This window comes from Myiozetetes cayanensis, unplaced genomic scaffold (assembly GCF_022539395.1).
Source record: "Myiozetetes cayanensis isolate MyiCay16 unplaced genomic scaffold, myiCay2020 scf15, whole genome shotgun sequence".
NCBI lineage: Eukaryota > Metazoa > Chordata > Aves > Passeriformes > Tyrannidae > Myiozetetes > Myiozetetes cayanensis.
In genome coordinates, this window is record NW_026087159.1 from 5,486,355 (window position 1) to 5,506,446 (window position 20,092).

General features: G+C 39.9%; 1 protein-coding gene across 11 annotated transcripts in view; it reads left to right on the forward strand.

Moving 5' to 3' along the window:
* MAP7D3 (MAP7 domain containing 3) overlaps positions 1-20,092 on the forward strand; it is a 45,027-nt gene that overhangs the window by 963 nt on the left and 23,972 nt on the right. For 7 of the 11 annotated variants that reach the window (XM_050310430.1, XM_050310431.1, XM_050310432.1 and 4 more), the window contains exons 2-6: positions 12,484-12,579; positions 13,394-13,474; positions 14,880-15,043; positions 17,797-17,911; positions 18,819-18,851. In XM_050310430.1, coding sequence (XP_050166387.1) covers positions 12,484-12,579; positions 13,394-13,474; positions 14,880-15,043; positions 17,797-17,911; positions 18,819-18,851 — 489 coding nt within the window. The remainder of the gene's footprint in view (positions 1-12,483; positions 12,580-13,393; positions 13,475-14,879; positions 15,044-17,796; positions 17,912-18,818; positions 18,852-20,092) is intronic. The other 4 variants (XM_050310433.1, XM_050310437.1, XM_050310440.1 and 1 more) reach the window with 1 other exon arrangement.

Sequence of the window (20,092 nt, forward strand, 5' to 3'; positions counted from 1 at the left end):
GCATTCTTCAGTGTGCTGGATGTCAGAGATATTACTTAATTACTTTTCGTTTCTGTTTCAAAATCAAGACAGTTTAGTGCTCCAGAAGGATAACGATCTGCCCAAAAGATAGCACTTCTCACCTGCACAGACGGTGTCTATTTGATCCTTAAGCTTCCTGCCAGAACTGCTGCGCTTTATTTTGCATATTGGATGCACTTCGACGGTGGCTCCTAAGTTCTTCTAAAGACAGGCACTTACATTTGCTGGTAGCTGTCGTGACCTAGATTCAGTCCCAAAACCAGAGGGGAAATGCTCCCTGAGCCAGACAGCTCCATCTCACTTTAAATATGTACATGTTCTAGTATGCTCATGGTGTTAAAAAAACAACCCCCCTCCCTAGATCCTGGAAAGACTAGACCTTGAAATTTTTTTCCCTGAGGGGGTAGAAGTCACTGAACCAGAATCTAAACTTCAGTGTACATAGAATGCATTTCTAGCACTTGTGTGCTTGAAGATAAACTCATTGCTAATGTGCATTGATTCAATGCTGTCTGAGTGTACAGGCCTGCTCCTGACTTCTTGTCAGTAGCACTCCCTGGAGAAAGCAAATGATGTTTAGAAATCATCCTTGCAATCCCGTGGTTAACAGTGGAATTGGCAAGATAATTGCCAGAGTATTTGCTGCTGTTTGGAGAAGTTGTGAGCAGCAACCAAGTCTGATATCGCGGCTGTTTGGAGAGGATGTAGGAGGGGAAAAAAAGACACCAGAAGGAACCTTGTTTAGTCCCATGCTACCCTTGGGCAGATTTGGGGAGGGATGTAACTTCCTGCTTTCCTAAGCTCAGTTGGCTGCGTGGGGGGACTCAAGTTCCAAAATACCTGCAAACCAGAGTACTGGGCCCAGTTTCTGCCTGTCTGTGGGCAGTTGTGTGCTTTGCTGTCTTAATCAATCTGGAGAGCAAACATCTAAGACAAAATAAGTACAGTGCTATGCACCTTTAGTTGTTTACCAGTGAACTTCTGGTTGGGAATCTCACGATTTAAAGACAAAAATCAGAAGCATCTTGCTGAGAAACAACAGCTCTTTCTGGCAGCCTGGCTAGGAGCTGTATATATACCTTTTGTGTAGTTACCTTTTGCATAGGTTCCTTTTTGGGGACAAGACTGCTGGGTTTTTGTTTCCTACCTCTGCTCTCTGTTACCAGCCTCTTAATATTGGTTTCATTTGTGGCTGGTTGGTGCTTGTTAATTAATTTAAGCCTTTAAAGTGTAGAATCCCACAGTCCCACTTTAACTAAGTTCAGTATCAATGTTCTAAGTTTGGCAAGAAAAGTATTCTCTTTAATTCAGGCTAGTATTAAGGGGAGGAAAAGGTGTTTCTCTGTATATCAACGGTAATTAAGGTTCTGCAGGCCAAATCATGCCTGCATTGTGAGTTCTACAGTTCCTGTGTAATAATTTTCTGCCCTGACACTCTTGTCCAGTCTTACCTCCTTTAGGTGGGTGACAAAGAGCAGAATTTGCTACTACAACCAGAAGGCAGTTAATGTTTCTATCAGTGATGCATGAACATCCCTTAACATTAGAAGTGAATTGTGGTTGTACACTGTGAAACGACAGTGCATAGATGGCAGCTGCTTACCCCATTCTTGTGATCCATGCTTGCTGCTGTCATCCTTCAGGGATGAAGAGGAATTTTTGCTCCTATTCTAATACCATAAGCACTGCTGATCTCGTTAAGATTTGAGAAGAGGGGAATAATCAGTTACTTGTGGTTTACCCAGCAAGTGAGGTTTTCCTTCATTCATGTGGGTAATCAGAGTAAAAATACCTATAATTTAAGCTGTTGTAACCCACACTTATTGTTTTATTTTCATTTTCACTGAAATACTAAAATCTCCTGTCTTTTGTAGTATGGATGGTAGAGAATATGTATTTGTTTCTACCAGAGCTTGGCTGTGCTGTTGACAGGATTTCCACTCATACTGAATCACTGTTGTGAAGGTTGTTCAAAACAATGTATTAAAATGCTGTTTGTCTGTGTTTTCCTTTCCAAGATCTACATGATTTTTTGGGAAACCTGTCTCAGGACATGGGACAAAAATGAAGTGCCTTTTTCAAGCAGTCTGGCTGCAGGCATAATTCCCATGACCTGCATGGCCGAGCCCAGCTTGGTCGGAAGTTGTCTGATAAAATAACAGCTTCATTCTGTCTAATCAGGTTTTTTTCTCCCTGTGGAAGTGACACTGTCTGGCTTTCTCCTTCTTGCCTGGAGCACAGTTACTGGTAACAGCTTTACCGAGTGCACATACACAGAATTTGCATGAAAAGAAGAATGGATGGACAACTAATAGTGAAACTAAGTTGCTCAAGCAATTAGTCAGGAACACCTGGAGATTTGTCTGGTCTCTGGGTAATAGTTATAGAGCATAATTTAAGAATGCAAGTTTGTACCAACACCTGTGGAAGCGCTACTCTTGTGTACAGTCTTGGTGGCAAAATCCAAGCATTCAGTTGTTGTCTTAGCCGATGGTGTTAAAATGAATGACTCGTGCTTACTCCACGTGTGGAGCAAAGGCAGCCCAGTGACTGGGGCACTCAGCTGGTGACCACTCAGGCTGCCTTCAGGTTCTTGTTCTGTCAGACTCGTAACTTTGGAGAAAGTTTTAAGGGTTTTTTGTACTTCATCTTTTTTTCCCTCCATCATAGTAGTAACACTGCTTTGCAGAGTGCCACAGTGATAAATGCAAAGAACTGCACAGAAATTGGATTTCACGTAGATCCCAGTGGTGAGAGAGAACATTTCCAAGTCAGGCTGAGAACTTGATGTAATTGTGATGGCTGTGAGCCTTAATTTCATTTTCTTCTTGTTCATGGAAATACAATCATACAGGATAAACATAATTTCCTGCTGATTTATAAAGATGAATGCTACATATTAGGTGCTTAACGTTCTGAAGATTACTTCCAGTTATAAGTGGTTTATATAAAGGTTTTACTCTAATTTAAAACTTTAAGTTCTTGAGATTTTTCAAAATGCATTTGAGATTCTCCTTGCTGTAAAGAGAAAAAAAGAAACAAACAAAAAACCCAACCAAACTATGTGCATATAAGCAAATACTTTTTTTTCAGTTTCTTATACAGAATGTTCCATTCTTTACATATTTCTTCATGTGTTAAAATTAAAAAAAGATAAATTTGGATTCCATGCTTCGATTCAGATGCAAGTATTCAACCAGTAATGACTTGCAAGGGTCATAACTGATGGTGAGAGCACAGATACTGTGGATTACACTATCCCTAGCTGTGCACAGCCTTAAAATGTGACTGGAATTAAGGACTTCTGCTTCGTCATACACTTGTGATTTTCAAAAAGAAAACAGTAATATTTAAAGTACTGATACACTGTTATTGTCAGCTCTTAAAAGTGATAAGAGGGGAAAGAAGGGTTACTGTGGGTTGCTGTGAGATAAATGTAAGAAATAATCTAGGTTAGTCATAATCTTAGGGGTATCAAATGCTGCTGATTGTCTTTAAACTCGATAATTGGAGATTCTTGCACTCCTCTTGTAAAAGGATACTCTGACAAATAAAATTCTGAGCATGCAGTTTTAATGACTTCTCTTAATATGACTTATCAGATGACTTGTGATATTTTAAAAACAAAGTGGGGCCTTCAAATTCTTGGTCTGCCACTAATAAATTAGTACCATTTAGCTTCCAATTATGCAGTTTACAACCAGGTAATTCTTAATTGATGATACGCTTTTAGCATGTTTTCATATGCCTGTCGAATAATCAAAAGTGTTCTAGATGCTGGTGATTGTGTTGTTTGGCTCGTGGGGTTCATGGGAGAGAAATCAAATGTTGCTGGAAGTGTTTTTGTTTGAAAGAGACAGAAAGCTCAGCCGGGCTGCAGAAAGCTCAGCCATCGCCCCTGGATCCGTGGTGTTCACAGAGGGCATAACTGGAAACAAGTCTTTGCTTTTAAGGAAGGCTGACCTAGTTGCTTGACATTTGTTTTCATCTAAATTATTTTTATATTCTAGTCAGTTTGGAACTTCCCCTTTCTAGGTGAAGGATCCACAGCTGGAGTTGCCTTTGAAGAAAACAATTACCATTAGTTGTGCTCAGAATACCTCTGTCTTTCCTCATAGTGTTTTTTCCCCCATAATGCACAGGGAGTTTTTAAAATACTCTTTTATGAGTACTTAACTGACTCTTAATTTACAGACACTCTCTGTTGTTTAAATGCACTGACCTGAATCTTGGGAGGGAGCAAAGATACTGTAGTGGCTTGTTCTCTGGGCAAGTGTTTTAAACCTCCTGAGTGTTTAAATTCCTCCCCCAAGTCCAAGAGGGATTGGCTACAGAATAGAGAAATCCTGTAGTGATCTTTGTACTTAACATAATTTAATAGAACACATTTATTAATTTGAAAGGTTATCCTCTTTTTAGTTTAGTCAAGAGAATTTCTTAAAGGAACATGTTTTTGCAGCACAGTGTTGATCAATAATATGTGAATTGTGTTCTGGACATTGAGAACAAGGGACAGTCATCTCCAGATCAGAACAGTGAGTGTCACCTTACTCATTTTCAGATGTCTGTAGAAGACTTTCTGCCATTGAGTAATGAATTAAAAAAATATATTGTCTCTTTATTGGTCTCTTTTGTCCTGCTTGGGTTTTTTACACCCATTTGTTACTTTTCATTTATCTATTCTTCAAGTTCTTTAGGTCAGGGACTGATTCATGGTTACTTTATTGGTATCTTACACAAGGTGTAGTGTAATGTCTCAGAGCTTTCATTTTCTAATTAGTTGGATGAATTGTACAGCTTTAAGAAAATTTGCAGTTTATTTCCTTTTACATTTGACACCACCCAGTTCTGCTGTAGATGTACAGCAGTGTGTAGTGGATTTGCTGCGTTAAACACACTGTGGGCCTGTCAGTGTCCTAGAGAACTGTTCTGAGTGATTTGATTTGAGGCTGGAGGCTGCTCTCCTGGGGGTAAATGCCAACACAGACTCTTCCTCTGAAACACATAGTATTTGAATGAGCTCTGAAGTTGCCATAAGAAATTCATCATGTGTAAAAGGAAAAAGCGGTAGTTTTCCCTGCTGTCATGTAAAGGAGCTGTTATCCTTCCACCTAAAGAAAACTCAAAATGGTGTTTTCACGGGGTTTGTGTCAAGTTAGTTGTGACTCGCAGTGCTAGGCTGTGTTCTTTGCTGGCATTGTTTGGGCTGGGTGTATTAAACAATGGCCACAGCCTGCGAACGAGGACAAAAGCGTTTACAAGGACATGCTTCCAGCGAGCAAAAGAAACCAGACTGCTCAGGAAAGGGGGGAGTAGCGGGTAGAAGATAGCTATTGCCAGTGTTAGGGACAGTGCACTGCAAAAGAAAGAAATCATACAATGAGAAAAACAGATGTGAAATAAGAGAAGAGAGCAGAAGTTTGTCTTGAAGTTACTTTTTACTGTGGCTGTGCAGGAGTTTGAAGAGGAGTCCGTTTTAGGCAGCCTCCAGAGCTGGAGGAGTAAAGCAGAGAGAGCTGATTTCTGCCTCTTCCTCTTGCCCACACTTGAGCTAGAATTCCAGTGGGAACAAAACTGCTCAGAGGAGGTTGAAGTGGGACTGCTCTGGCATCTCTGAAACCAGTCCAGTGTGAGGAGCAACACATGTATTCCTGAGGCATTGTAAGGTGTTATTAATGAAAGAGAATTATCTGTAAGATAAGCAGAGCAGTTATTAATAATCTTGCACTCTATGTTTAAAACTCTGCTGTTTTACCTTTTTGGTCCTTCTGTAGCTGTTAAAGCTGTGTCTAATGCTGTCCAGTTTGGAGTGTTTATTCTGTATGTATACACCTACCTATGAGCATTTATGTCACTACTAAATTTCACAATGAATTTACATGAAACTAAGACTGCTTTCATTTTAGTCCAGTGTATTAAGGTACTTTGGAATTTTCAGTATGCAGAAACAGGTAACTATTGATTTCTGGTACACTTGAGAAGGTTCACAAGGGACTCTTTACTATAGTTTATTGCATCAGTATTGCAATCAATGTCTAATATATCTCTAACATAAAACAGTCAAGGTAGATGAAAGCAATTTGTTTGCAGTTGGCAAGAAAAGTTTACAGTTGCCAGTCTACAGAAACGGTGCAGAAATACTCTCTTTCTGTCTAAAATGCAGCCTTATTGTATTCTGGTGGCAAATTTTTCATTGAGTACAAATACCTTAGTGCCTTGTCTTTTCAGTGAGAAACATAATGAGCACTCCAGCCTTTCCAAAGCTCTGGCTTCTCTCTGGCTGAGTCTTTCAGACAGCAGGGCATGGCCATTTGCTGAAAAACAGGGTTGGGGCTGTAAGGCCTGTGTATCCTTTATGCAGGGAGCATCAGCTCTGGAGAGAGGTCACTGGGCAGATCAGCTTGGTATGCACAGCGCAATAAACAGATTAATTTCTGTGTTCTACCTGGCATTAGTCATTATATCTGAGTTGCATTAGAGCTTGCAGAGAGTTGGGGATGTGTGCATTGGAGAAGTGTCCCCTTTGGAGGGCTTTTTTGTATAAATCATGTTATCATATCAAAAGAGATAGTGGAAGATTGTGGGTTTTGTTTGGTTTTTTTTTTTTAAAGGTGGATTGTGTAGAATGCTAATCTTTTTTATGTTTTTTTTGGATGGTGAGGAAGAGCTATGGCGAAGAAGAATGTAGCAAAAGGGATAGTGAAAGGAGCAGGAAGTCAGTAGCTGCTGTGGTTCACTTTAATTTCTTTCAAGACGTGAATAATAACATACCTTACTAACAACCCCAAATTGTGAAGCCAGGTGCCTTTTCCAGAGAAGAGGATGGATTAAGCTTGTCAGGCCTTTGTGCACAGTACAGACAGTGCTTCTTACCAACCTCATGACAGCTTCTGCAGGAGGTGGTGACATCTCTTTGTTGTCTGTAGGCATTGTGCCTGCAGTTGCTTTTCCCATTAAGTAGACAGTAGTATAATTCGTGGCTGAGCAATGTGGACAAGGTTAAATTAAGAGAATACAAGTGGCAGCAGGAATCAGTGAGACTCCATGGCAGATACATTCTCAGTAGGGTTCAGGCTAAGGATGGTACACTTCTGATGTGGCTGTCAGACAATGGTGTAGCATCTCTGTAGAAAGTTTTTGGAGGTGGCTGCCAACTCTTTTAAGGATGAATTTTGATTCTTTGGTCTGTGCTTGTATGACATTCAAGTTTGGTTTAGATTATGTGTTTCCCCTAGGGCAAAGTGTAGAGAGATCAACCCACAAATTAACCAGCAACCTTCCTGGTGCCTCTCTGATCATGCCCTAGGCTTAACAACCTGTCCTTGAGATTGCTTCAGCTGTATCTCTGCAGGTCTCCTTATAAGAAATAAGTAGTGTTTTAATTATGTGATTTTCTTTTTTAAGTGTTTCTAGGTCTTAGTCTGAATGTGGATGCTTAAGGATAAATAAAAACTTACATTCTTGAAATATATTCTCAAATACTTATTTGTGGAGGTGCTAACTTCATATACTGCAAAGGAATGTTTGTGTTAAGAGTTTTCGTTTTCCAGTGGGATCGATACTTGTGATGAACTGAAGAAATTATCCTAAACTTCCTTAAGCATTGACTGGGAGGAAAAGCAGATTGTTTAACAGAATTACCTGCAGAAATGGTCTTAAAGGGAGGAAAACACAGAAAAGTAATAAAATAGGTATCCCACATGGGGAATAAATGTAGAACCAAGGTGCAAACAGAGTCTGGGATAAGGATAAGACAACAGGAAGCTCTTCTGGCCTGCTGAAGCTGAGAGACAGCATGCACTGCTTTCTGGAGATCTGTGTGCTTCCCATCTGGTGACTGCCCAGACAAAACAGCAGAACCATCTGCCTTCCAGCTGGTCCATCAGAAGGTGCCTACGGGAGGCTCACGTGTTTGGTTGTGGAGCCTGTCAGTCCTTGCAGCCCAAAAATGGGATGTGAGGATCAGCAGGGAAAGGCAGAAAGAAGGGGGAAAGCAGGGAAAAGAGGAATGCCTGCAGAGAGGGCTTTCTTTTCATTGTTGAACTTTGTGTTGTCCTCCTGTTTGTGTGAGGTAATGGTGTAAAACCAATACCTGTTTTTTCTTAAAGCATCAAGTGTATGGTCTTGCATCCATTTGTCTTAACCTGTATTAATTAATGAGTGGAAATCAGCTTAAATGGCAGTGTGCAGAAATCTCAAACTTAAATGCTGACTTCCCTTGTCTCTCCTGGAAGCATGTGCAAATGTTATTAAAAGAAAAAGGATCAGAATGCTTGGTGACAAACAGTAGTTCCCTGTAGTGGAGCAAGACAAAAATGTCATCCTGCAGAGTTGGCACAGTTTGCTATAAAATTAGAGATATTTTACTGGGACGTTCACTTTTGGTTCATGGATTGATTATTGGCTTCTTGTTACCTGCTTTCAACTTTTGTGGAAAATTTAGATTCCTAACAATGCCTTCCATTCAGGAGACCTTCTAACACCTCCTGTTTCAGAGGCTTAGTCTGGGATTCTTTTCGCTTGTTTGCTTTGCATAACGAGTCCTTAAATCATAAGAAACAGAAGGATTGCTGTGTGAAAGTTGTTATATTCTACTCTTCTTTCTGGTTCTGCAGGGGAAGGGAAAGTGAGTGGGGCAGTGTCCGGCTGGGTCAGGGATACCAGGAGAGGGGATGGAATCCCTAAACCTGGCTGGGCAAAGGGACGGAGCCGCTGCAGTCCCTAATGAGGTTTACTAAGAACAGCAGCGGGTCCTTTGCCAGTCTTGGCAGGGGCCAAGGGTATTAGCTGTGTGCAAGGGTTGAAATAGAAATCAAGGTTTATTTTTAGCACTGGTCTTCTCAGGGCATATTGGAAACCTGATCAGCGAAGGAAGAACCATCATGCTCAGTGCGAGGGAGGCACCACAGCACCTGCACAGACTGTGTGATCCTGAGCTGGAGGTGCAACTCGGAGACTTGGATTTATCTGGCATGTTGCCTTCTGCAGTGGATGGTTCCTGGTGTTTGTGGGTTTGGTTTATCGGTGATTCCCTTGGCCAGACACGTGGTGCTAAACGGTGATGAGGGCACAGAAGGAAAACTGCTTTCCAAATCCCCTAACCATTTCATGTTCCAAATAGCCCTGCTTTATTATGCCTGAATGCAGATATTACTATTATTGGCAACATGTGTGGCTTATACTTTTATTAATTTTACCTGGAGCATTTAAAGGTAGACTGCTGTAAAATAAACACACACATTATGCTGATCATGAATTATAGTTGTGAAAGCCTTTAGTGACTACTGTGGGAGGGGAAGCTCAGAATAGAAATGAGATTTAATTTGCCTCTAAGAGAATTTTTCTTCTCCAGGAAGTTTGCTGAATATGTCCATGAAGGCACCCCCCAGTAATGCAGCATGTGACACAAGTTCTAGTGAAATGGTTGTTAACTGGTTTCCTGTTCTGGGGTATCCTGATTCATTACAGAAGTATTAGGCTTATTTTACAGAGATAGGTTTTGTGGAAAATTCTTTTTCATGAAGCTTTGCTCCAGAGCAGACCGCTACATTCATTATGGAAAAATAGGCAAAGACATTATAGGTATCTGTGCCAACGAACATTTAAATTTATTAATAATTTAGATGTCTTTTATCATATTAAAGCAAAATAAATTTGTATTTTTTTAAAGGTTGCAGAATGCAACAACATGCAGCTCATTTTCTCCTACAGAAAGTAGTAAAAAGGGGATTTTGAAAATCAGTTTGATATTGCAAATTTACCATAAAATTTACAAGGAACATAAAACCTGTCTGTTGACCAGAGGTTTGGTGAAATTGAGCTTGCACATCTCAGGGATGTATCTCATGTGGTGGCTGTTTCCCCTTTAATGGTCTTTTGTTCCAATCCCCAGTTCCCATTTCTTTCTGGATTTCTCTGGGTTAAATGGATCACATCTGTGTGACACGAAGGTGCACTCGTGGTGCCTTAAATCTGCTACTTTCAAATTTGTAAGGACACTGTCTCTATGCAAGTAATGAAGCACTGAAGCAGTGAACCCAAAATATTCTAACTGACATACAAAACCCCTGACATACAAAATCCTTTGGCTGACTATTTCTAGACTTTTTTCACCTCTGTGTCCTTTGCAAGCTGAACTGTTTCTGTAACCCACTTTCCTGTTCTGTAGAACCTCAAGTAATCTTTTGCAACCTTAATTAAGATGAACTAATTGCTTTGCAGATATGATACCTTTTTAAATGAATGCCTTCTAATCATGAACATTCAACTGTTTATGTATTTATTTATTCATTTAAAAATAAACAGTCTCCCACATCCATTATGACTAGTTCATTCAGCAAGATTTCTAATAGTAAAATATTTCTGCAAATAAAATAAGATGAATATTGTTTAATTGCAGCTTGTTTCTTACTATATCTTTGTTACAGAAGTTCACATGTTTTAAACTGTGAGAATTGAGGCAAAATTCTGGTGTTGGTCTTAGAACTGAAGCTGGTGTAGGAGAGGAGTGAGTTTCTTCTGTTGGGCTCTTTTCCCAGCTGGACTGAGTTGGCTCAGGCTACCTGGGCACCTCCTGTCTCCTCCCTTGCTGATGGAGACTGAAGGGAAGATGTACCTTCATTTCTGTATTTATCTGAAATCTAAATGGTACTTGAGGAAGCTCATGCTCCTTCAGCCTTTGTGATGTATGAAGATGCCATTGGGTACTAATGCCCTGGCTGTAGGTTTCTGTTCTCAGCACACCTGCAGTGGGCTGCTTTTCCTCTGGCTGTTTTCACTTCTAATTGTGTTAGAATAGATGATTTTGTTGTTCTCCACCTGGTGTTTTTTGGGCTAGATTCCCATCCACATGGCATGCAACAGTGTACAAAAATCAGGTTTTTGCCTGATTTTTAATCTAGATGGTGAAATTACAGTGAATCCCTTTTTTACCTGTTCTCTTTGCCTGTGGGTAATCTCACCATGTCATGATATATCTGATCTCTGAGTTGTTTGAAAAAAACCTCAGAGATGAATAGGATGGAACTGAGGAAGACTTTTGTTTGCTGCTGCAGTGAAAAATTAATTCAAGACATGGCAACAGCTGCCGGTGACAATTTAGAGTTGCTGAATAAGTATTGTAATCAGCATTTATCACTGACATCACATGGGATTAAACACTTTGAGGTGATTGTTCTTGGGCACAGCCTTAGGGAGGGTTATTACCATGACATGACCAGTTGTCATGGCAATGCATGGAGAAGAGGGAGACTCTTCCTTCCTCCTTTGCATTCTGCACTACTCATATTAAAGGGAAGTCTGAGATCATTGGCAAAGCTGTTGTTGTCTTCTTCTTTAAACTATAATGCCAAATTCTACTGTTGGTCCTTCACGTTCTAGTTGAGATCACAGGAGTTACATGTTCCTTTTGTGAATTGCCTTTTCTGAGTGAAACAGGCCTTGACTTTTTCTGGTTGGTTGGTTGTGTGATGTGTTCTCTTGCGTCCCCTGAAGTTGGGCTCCTCTTAGGAGCAAAGTTGAGCTCCCTGTGTCTGTCAGCCAAGGTGAGAACAAGGTGTCAGTGTGTGAGAACATTCCCGGTTGAGCTGTGCAGGGAAATGGGGTAATGCTGTCTTACAGGTTGCCCTGCCTGCTTTCCCTGTACCACTTCACCTTCACGCCCTGCAAGGTGCTTAGTGAAAGTGAAAGTTGATACTAAAGTAAGGAAAATCTGTGGAAAGTGATACAGTAAATTAGTCTCTATGACTTCTTAATGGGTTTCATTATTTTAGCAACATTAATATTGGTAGTTTTTCCTTACTAATTGCGAGTCGTAGCCACTGTGCTCAGTGTGGTGAAACCTGAATAAGGTGAATGGCTCCTTGCACAAATGCTCAAATTACTGTTTTGAAGTCTAATTTACAATTAAAATTTATTTTTGAAGATTCAGTTTTTAGAAGTACAGTGTAAGCATCCCTTAATGGTTCACTTAATGCAGCTTATCCACTTTCTGTTTCATGTGATCAAGTAATGACAGGTCTTTATAAACTTTTCCCTGCTCAGGTCTCATCAGAATATGATTCTACCAGTGCTAATGGACTATTACATAAGTATGTCCAGCCCACAAATACACATGTGGTAGAAAAGAGGTTTTATTATTAAGTGAAAATCAGACTTGTAACTGTGCTAAATACTTGGGTTTGTCTTAGAAGAGTTATATAATAAGTTTGATCTTTTTGAAACTATAGTCCTTGGCTACACATTTTAAAACATAGGTTTTGTAACTGTGGTTTTTAAAAAGAAAAGCTGTACCAAGTCCGAGGTCTGACTTGACAAGTTTTTCCTTACAAGTTAAGCAGCCCCCAGTTAGTTATTTAATAAAATGATCAGCAACCTCAAATGGAATTTTATGTATTTTAGATATTTACTTATTGAGTTTCAGTTGTGGAGCTTTTCTTAATATGGAATGATTCTTTCTCACAGTTGCTGCAGCCCAAGCCATAGCAGAAGAAAGAAGAAGCCAAAGTGGCATTAGCCCTCTTGCAGTCCAGACCTCAATAAAGACAGCAACTAAACCAGGTACAATTATTGGTCATTGCTCTTAATGAAATGCTGGGTTCACAAGGGAGAGTTTGTAGGGAATGAAGAAAACATATTTTAAAAAGGAGTTTAGTGCTCTTTCTTCAGGAGGCATCAGAGGCCAGAGCCACCTGGTAGATGGTTGGTAGATTCATTAAAGGTCTGGTTTTCATGGCAGATTTCTGCTTTTGACTGCCTCAGAGTTCAGTTGAAGTTGCCTGTCTTGTAGACAGAGCATAAACAGCAAAAATAAATTACTATCTTGTGCTCTGGGCAACCTACCAGTTCACTTCTTGCTGAAATTCAGGTTTTGATGCCTGAAAAGATCTAAGCAGTCTTGGTTCTGCTTAGCCTGCAAACAAGCTGTCCTGCAGTGCTCTGAATTGGTTGTGACAGGTGAACAATTTGTTCCTGTAATTCTTGTTCATGGAATTTAATATGTAGAAGAGTGAGGATTAGAGCTGAATTTGGAATAAGGGTATGTTCTCACACATATCTGGCTACTGCTTAGTCTTTCCTTTCACTGTACACGTTGAGCCTTCAGTATGGTGTCTGCTTTCTCCTGCACCTATTAAAAACAGTGTTTTAGTTGTGGTGAGAGAATGGAAAGTGGGGAAAAGGAGGGTGTTCAGCTTCCTATGAATTTTTCAGATGACAGCTTTAATCTCTATATGAAGTGTGCAATGATTTGTGGTACGTGCATCTCTCAGGAAGTTTCATTCTCCTTTTGATAGTAAAGACTTTTGACTTTTTATTTAAATTTGAATGTTCAAAATCACTGACAAATGTGTGTCTTCAATTTTTGTTTTGACAGTGATAGATGGCTCCACTCTAAGAACAGAAGAAAGGCAAAGACTGGCCAGGGAGCGTAGAGAAGAGCGGGAAAAGCAGCATGGTATTTTCATGTTTCATTTAAAATACAGTTTTCTGAAATGTTTGTGATAAAGGAATAACTTATTCCTTGTTCAGTCACTTTTTTCCAGCTTGCTGGGGACAAGAAACAAGGTCTACCTTTGGTCTTGCATCAGTGACCATCTGTGAACCCGAATGAAGAAGTATTTGATTTGAGAGGAAAATGATGCAGAGAGTTTTAGCTTCTTGAAGCTCTGTGTCACTTCTGACCTTCCATTTCTTAGTGACCACCAAGAAAATTTAGCCAATTTCTTAATGAAATCTTCAACAAAAACACTTCTGAAAATAAGACTTTTAGCTTAAAACTGCTTCCTGTAGCCCTGAAGAGTGATGTTTAGGTAATGCTGATTCAGAGAAAACCAAAAAGATTTAGTTAGTTGAATGGCTTGTTTGCCTTGAACACTGCTTCCCTTGTTTCCCAGCACACTGAAATGACTCTGGATTGAAGTGTCAGCAGTGTACACTTTATCTTAGCAGGGAATCTGAGACCCAGAGAACAGCAGAAAAGTCTTGCCCAGCTTCATGCTGTTTGTGACGTGGATCAGTGCATGTGTGTGCAGTCAGAGATGAAAGGGTCACAGTGTGCCCTGCAATCCTGGGTCTTGAGCTCCCAGCTTGAGAAGAGTGGTGTCTCTCAGATCTGTATGTTCGTTTGTTAACATAAAGACCCACAACAACAGGAGTGATTGTGTTATCCTAACATGGGGAGAGGGTGGGACTAAGACACGTATCAATCCAGAAATATTTGGAGGGCTCTGTATGTAGATAGTGCCTGTGCACTGTTGGTGTAATTGTCTGGTCTCTTGGTTCATTTCTTCTGTCTAGCCATGGAAAATACACTTTGCATTCAGCCATCAGCTTTGTGTCACAGAACCTGGAGCTTCCTGTTAAACTGCACACAGCTGTTCCTTGGTGGAGGCTGCAGAGAATAGTGGGAGAACTGTTTTGAACTCAGATGCAGGAACTGTGGGATTTTTCCATCTTGTCACTCAGTGCTTTAAATCGTTTCATTGTATTTTGTTCTAAAAAAAAAAAAAAGAAAATTGCAACATAGAAAATGCTACCTGTTGATTCTCAACTTACTGCTTTCTTACAACGACTGCACTATTATGTTGACAAGAAAAGTATGTGCTTAACATAGGGAATAGGCCTGTCCTGATATTCCTGTCTAGACAGTAAGGTCTAGTGTCAGGCAAGGTTGTGATTCCACCCTAACCTGGGGACAGAATATTATCGTGCATTGCCATCCAGCTCTGAGAGCTCATCTTGCTGTATGATTTCATTTTAAGTGGTTATAATTCTACCTGGGTAGTCTTTTGCCTGTAACTTGTATTGCAGTATCAGTGAATGGTTAAATTTGATTTTAATTTTTTCTTAAAAATTTACAGCTGCCAAAGAGACACAAATCCTTGAAAAGGAGAGAAAAGCAAAACTCCAGTATGAAAAACAGTTAGAAGAAAGGCAGAGAAAGCTAAAAGAAATGAAGCAGAAAGAGGAACAACGGAGGGCAGCAGTAGAAGAAAAGAGGAAACAAAAAATAGAGGAGGAAAAGGTACTACACATCAAAGTTCTATATACTTTTAAAGAAACTCCTATGTTATTTTCCTACATTATCATGCTCTGAAGTGGTGGGAAATAGAAAACTGTGGAAATGGTGAATGTATTAGAACATGCAAGTATTTTCCACATGAGTATAGTGGGCTGTGTAGACATAGGTCCTCCTTCCCCATACAGCTTTAGCTGTACTTGAAGCACTTGGGACTTCAGGAGCTGTGGTTGCTCTTTGGCCACTGGTTATTTTTCACACAAGCAAAAACCCCACCCTGTATTCCCAGGTTTCTACATTCTTTCAGTGCACTTTGTAGTCTGTTTGTTAATCAGTGAGGGTGACAGGTCTTAGACTTCTCTTATTTCTGTGTCTTGCTTCCTGGGAGCCCTGATGTGGCCTGAGAGTCTCGCATTCTTTCAGTTCTTCTAAATTAGAACTCATGACTATATGATGAGCAGTTGATGTTATCTGTGTAGTTACCATTTGCTGCTTTGAACTGTGTAGTGACTGTTGTCACTGGGCTCTTGCCTTTGCTCTGACTGCACACGGAGCAGCAAAGCAGTATTGGATTTCTGGGGCTCATTGCAAATGGACAGAAGCTGAAAGCAGAAATAAATATATGAAGTTATTCTGTCCTTTTGATGAGTAGCTCTCCTAGTGCTTATGAAATGTGGTGCAAGTTCTGGGAGGGTTCATTTCCAGGGTGTCAGCAGCTGAGACATGACACATCCATGCTTCCATAAGCTGGGTGTAAGAACTTGCTGTGGGTCACTGGGGAAGAGCCTGTGAGCCTGGCTGGCTGCTCCCTTGAAGTCCAGCAATGTTCTAGCAATCCATCTTTACCCTTTTGGACTTGTAGTATTCTGCACTGATGTTTGGTTTTCAGTAATCGGCTCCTGGGTGTGATCAGATTGATATTCCATTTGAACTTCATGGAATAGCTGACATTGCTGGAGAACAGAAATGCTTGGGTGGGCTGTGACTGCAGTCCAGTGCTACATCATCTCTTTGAGCAACTACTTTATGCAAAAAGCATCCCTTCTACTTCAAGAGGTGTCACCTTTACATTTATTGCATTTATTCACATAATTTTGAGGATGGTGGATATGTTTTAAGTGGCCACTTGGGTGAATAATCAAGGAAGGCAAGAACTAGCTGATGAGTGTTTGATTGTTGTTGACCTTGTCTTTCACTAAGTTCCTGGAGATGACCTTCTACGTAGAGATTTATGCATGAAGAATCTGGCAGGTGGGAAAACAGTGGAGATTTGACCTGTAAACCTTGCCTTCAACCAGAAAGTGAAAACAGATCTTTACTTTGCAGAAAGTAATCACCTTTAAAGAAGCTAAGCTATGTTAGGGCAATTTTGCCAGCAAGATACCATCTACAATTGTAAATTTAGTAGATAGGAGTATATAAAAACTGCATAGCCTGCAACATTATTGTTTACATTCAGCCAAGTCTCATGTAGTTAATCATCTTTTGTAGAGTAGAAGCAGCAGCACAGTAGCAAATACTGTGGAAGAAGTGGCTCTCTGCCTAAGAGTCTTGAAGACCACTGGCCATGGCTAGGCTTGAGATACCTGTCTTGCCACACCTACTCAGTTATTCTGTACATCTGTGCAACTCACTGTATTGATGTCTTGAATTTGTTTCTGTTAGTAAAGTGAAGCCTCTGTTTTTAACTGTGACTCTAAAGAATTACCGTGCTGCAGGTACCTCCTTGGAAATACAATACAGATTACATAATGTCTGGCTACTTTGGCACTCTAGTTCAGGTTTCTGTAACAGAGGGGAAACAAAACTTTGTATTTCAAACAAAAACTTCTAGTTTTATCTTTTGTCAGTGAGCAGAATCCTCCTTCTTTCCTTCCAAGTTTACATTGTCTGTTTCTCACTGTGACTCTTCTAGTTTGTGTTGTGAAATGGTGTAGAAAGAAGGTGAAAGTCTTGTGTCTTCAAGAGGGAGAAGTGGTTGGATAATGAGTTCCCTTGGCATCTCACTGCAGTGTATCAGCAGTAAATACTGCTTCGAAAGATCACTTGGGATATAACTATTTCAGAAGAGAAATCTCTTGTTGACACATGTGGAAACCTGGCTGGCAAGAAACAGTCTTACAGTTCATCTTTATGCACGAGAGCTGAAGCTCCCCTGTTAGCAGTTACTAGTTGTGAAGACAGGAGCAAAAGCTTCTTTCAGCCCCCTTTGTCCTGTCAGCAGGGGTTGCTGAGTTGATTCTGGAGTTGATTGGTCTTTTTTTTGCAATATTGCCTTTGTCTTGCTGTTTCTGGTTTCAACATATATAAGACTTGGGTCAATGTTTGTATAGTTTTCTGAAAATACAAATAACCTCTATTTGTTATTCTATAATGAGAACTCTTGTCACCCTTTAGAAATAACTTCAGAATATAAATAGTTCAAAGGGTAAGCAATTAATTTTATTCAGTTTAGGGTTCATCCCTATTTAGAAAATAAGTAGTGCTGTTTACTGAATAGGAAATCTGTTTGGTGGCTATTTTAAGTAAAGAGTAGAATAGATTATCTGTGCTTTAGCTCAACCTAATCATGTTTGCAGTGTTTTGAAGCCATTAATTGCCCTCAACATTCTTTACATGATAGTTTCTTATGAAAAGCTTGTTAATCAGGCAGCATAGGTAAAACATTATAAATCATACAGGGGGAGGTGGGTCTATATTTTGGTCTCTGGTGTAGCTGTGCTTTATGGTACAAGGTTCACAGAGGTGTTGTTTGATAGGAGAGATATGAAGCAGTTCTGCATCGGACCTTGGAGCGGAATCAGCGGCTGGAAACGCGGCAGAAGAGGTGGTCGTGGGGAGGATCTGTAACTCCAGATTCAGAAAGCAAAACAGGTGAGCAGCACATTTTCTAGTAGGACTAAAATCACAGAATATTATATGTGAACACTGGCAGATGCAGCACTATTCATAGGGATCTGGGCATCCTTTACTGTCCTGGATCTTAAAGCAGGATCTATGGGTAGCTAATGGGGAAAGAATCATATCTGTACATGGCCTGAAGTGCTGCTCAGACTTAGAGCTATTTTTGACCTTGAGAAGAGCTAGAGAGAAGCCCCATGGGAAATACAAGAGTTGGCAGAATTGTATTGCCAGCCCCCAACCCTCAGATATTGGAATTGTAATGCATAATGTTAAAATAATTCTGAGTCCTTCAAATGAGGTACATGTAATGGAGTATTAAGACTGGTAATAAAAACAAACAAACAAACCCAGTTGTATTGAAATATCACATCTAAAGTGTTTTAAACACACCCTTAGAGCTGCAGCATGCTGACTGATTATTTGAATGCCCAGTCATGGGTAAGGAGATTCAGTGGACACTGCCCAAGCTTCTCAGAGCATGGGTTCTATTCTAGATTAGGTGATGTGTTTAGCACTCTTCAGTCTGAGCTCAGATCATTTCCTGTTTCACACAATTAACTTTCTGCTTGTAAACATTCTAAGACCAAACTAGCAAATCAGGATTGCATTGGAAGGGATCTTTTCATGTACTACCTGACTGGAAGACCCTGCCAATAAGTAACTTAAATTATTGTCAAGGAATAAAATAAAAGAAAAAAATGCTTCAATTCAGCCTATCTTCTGCATTGATGGAACTCTACTGAGTTTGTTTTAATACTATCATCTTCTGTCAGCTTGAGTGTGTGTTTATAACACGTTTGAAAGTGCTTTGATGTATTATCGTTACTTTTTGCTATTTGACCTCATGACTTAGTTTACAAACCTTCTTCTTCTGCAGAGCAACAGAGCACAGATGAAGGTGGAACTGGTGGTACTGATTTCTAAAATGTTCTTTTTCTGTTGTTTTACGCTTACTACTAACCTTTAAACTTGAGTTGTTCTGTCTCTGAAACTAAGGAAAACCAGCTTCCCGTAGATCTTTTCCTGGATCTTGGCCAGCTGTGCAACAAATGTGATCCCTAAGTAGAAGGCAGCCCTCGTTTTAACTGTCCCTCCCAGTTAATTCAACTACAGCTTAAGTCACAGCATTCTGAGGGAATTTTCAGGGACAGAATGTGAGCATTTGGGTTTTTAAAGATGGCTGAATACAGCGTGGGTAGGAGAAGAGAAATTCTTAGGGGCAAGTATTTGAATAAAAATTAGTTCTGTAGTCTGGGTTTTTAAAAGGCAATTTCAAATCTTTTCATTGCTGCCTAATTTGCAAAAAGTACATGGTAGGGCTTGGTTTGTTTTCTTTTTGTTTTGTTTTACCAGCAATTGAAGTAACATTTGCAAAGTCAAATGGTATTTTACTGAAAGGGAACGAATCCTTTGTGCAGTTTGATACTTTTTCCATGAAGGGTTTTGCAGAATCAGATCTGTCCAATTATCTAAAGATAATTCTATGCATTAAATGTGTTTTCATTGGATTTCTGGCACTTTCCAGTGCACAGACTAAGCCATTCATAGAAATGCTTTGAATCACTGATATATTTGTCAAGGCTATATGTTTAATAAGCAAAATTATTTCTTGTAGCTGGTTGGAGATGATGATAACTCTCAGCTGAGACCCAGCTGAATCTGAATCCTGACAATCTGTGCATGCCCACAGCATTACTAATGCAATGCAGCTGTTCTGTAACACAGACAAGTGAGACTCCAAAATGCAATGAAAGTCTGACTGAGTATGATTTAACTACTCTGGCTTATTCTGGCAGCACAGTAGAAGAATGTCCATTTTATTTAACTTCTCCCTCCTTATTTTAAACCTAAATAAACCTTAGTAAAAAACATAAAATAACGGTCTTTGCTCTCTCCTAATTGATGTGAGGAAATGAGCCTTGTCTGTCCTTTTTATTGTGAAGGAAGATCTTCAGTGCTGCTGAAGCACATTTAAGATAAGATGTGTTCGAACACAAATGCTCCTGATATAATAATAGGTGCTTAAACTGTAACTTATGCATCATCAAGTAGCAAGAGGAGGAGCAGATTGTTCAGCTACAATAGATCAATTTGGATAACTTGGCACCAGTTTGGAAAAAAAAATTGCTATGTAGATAAACAGATAATGCA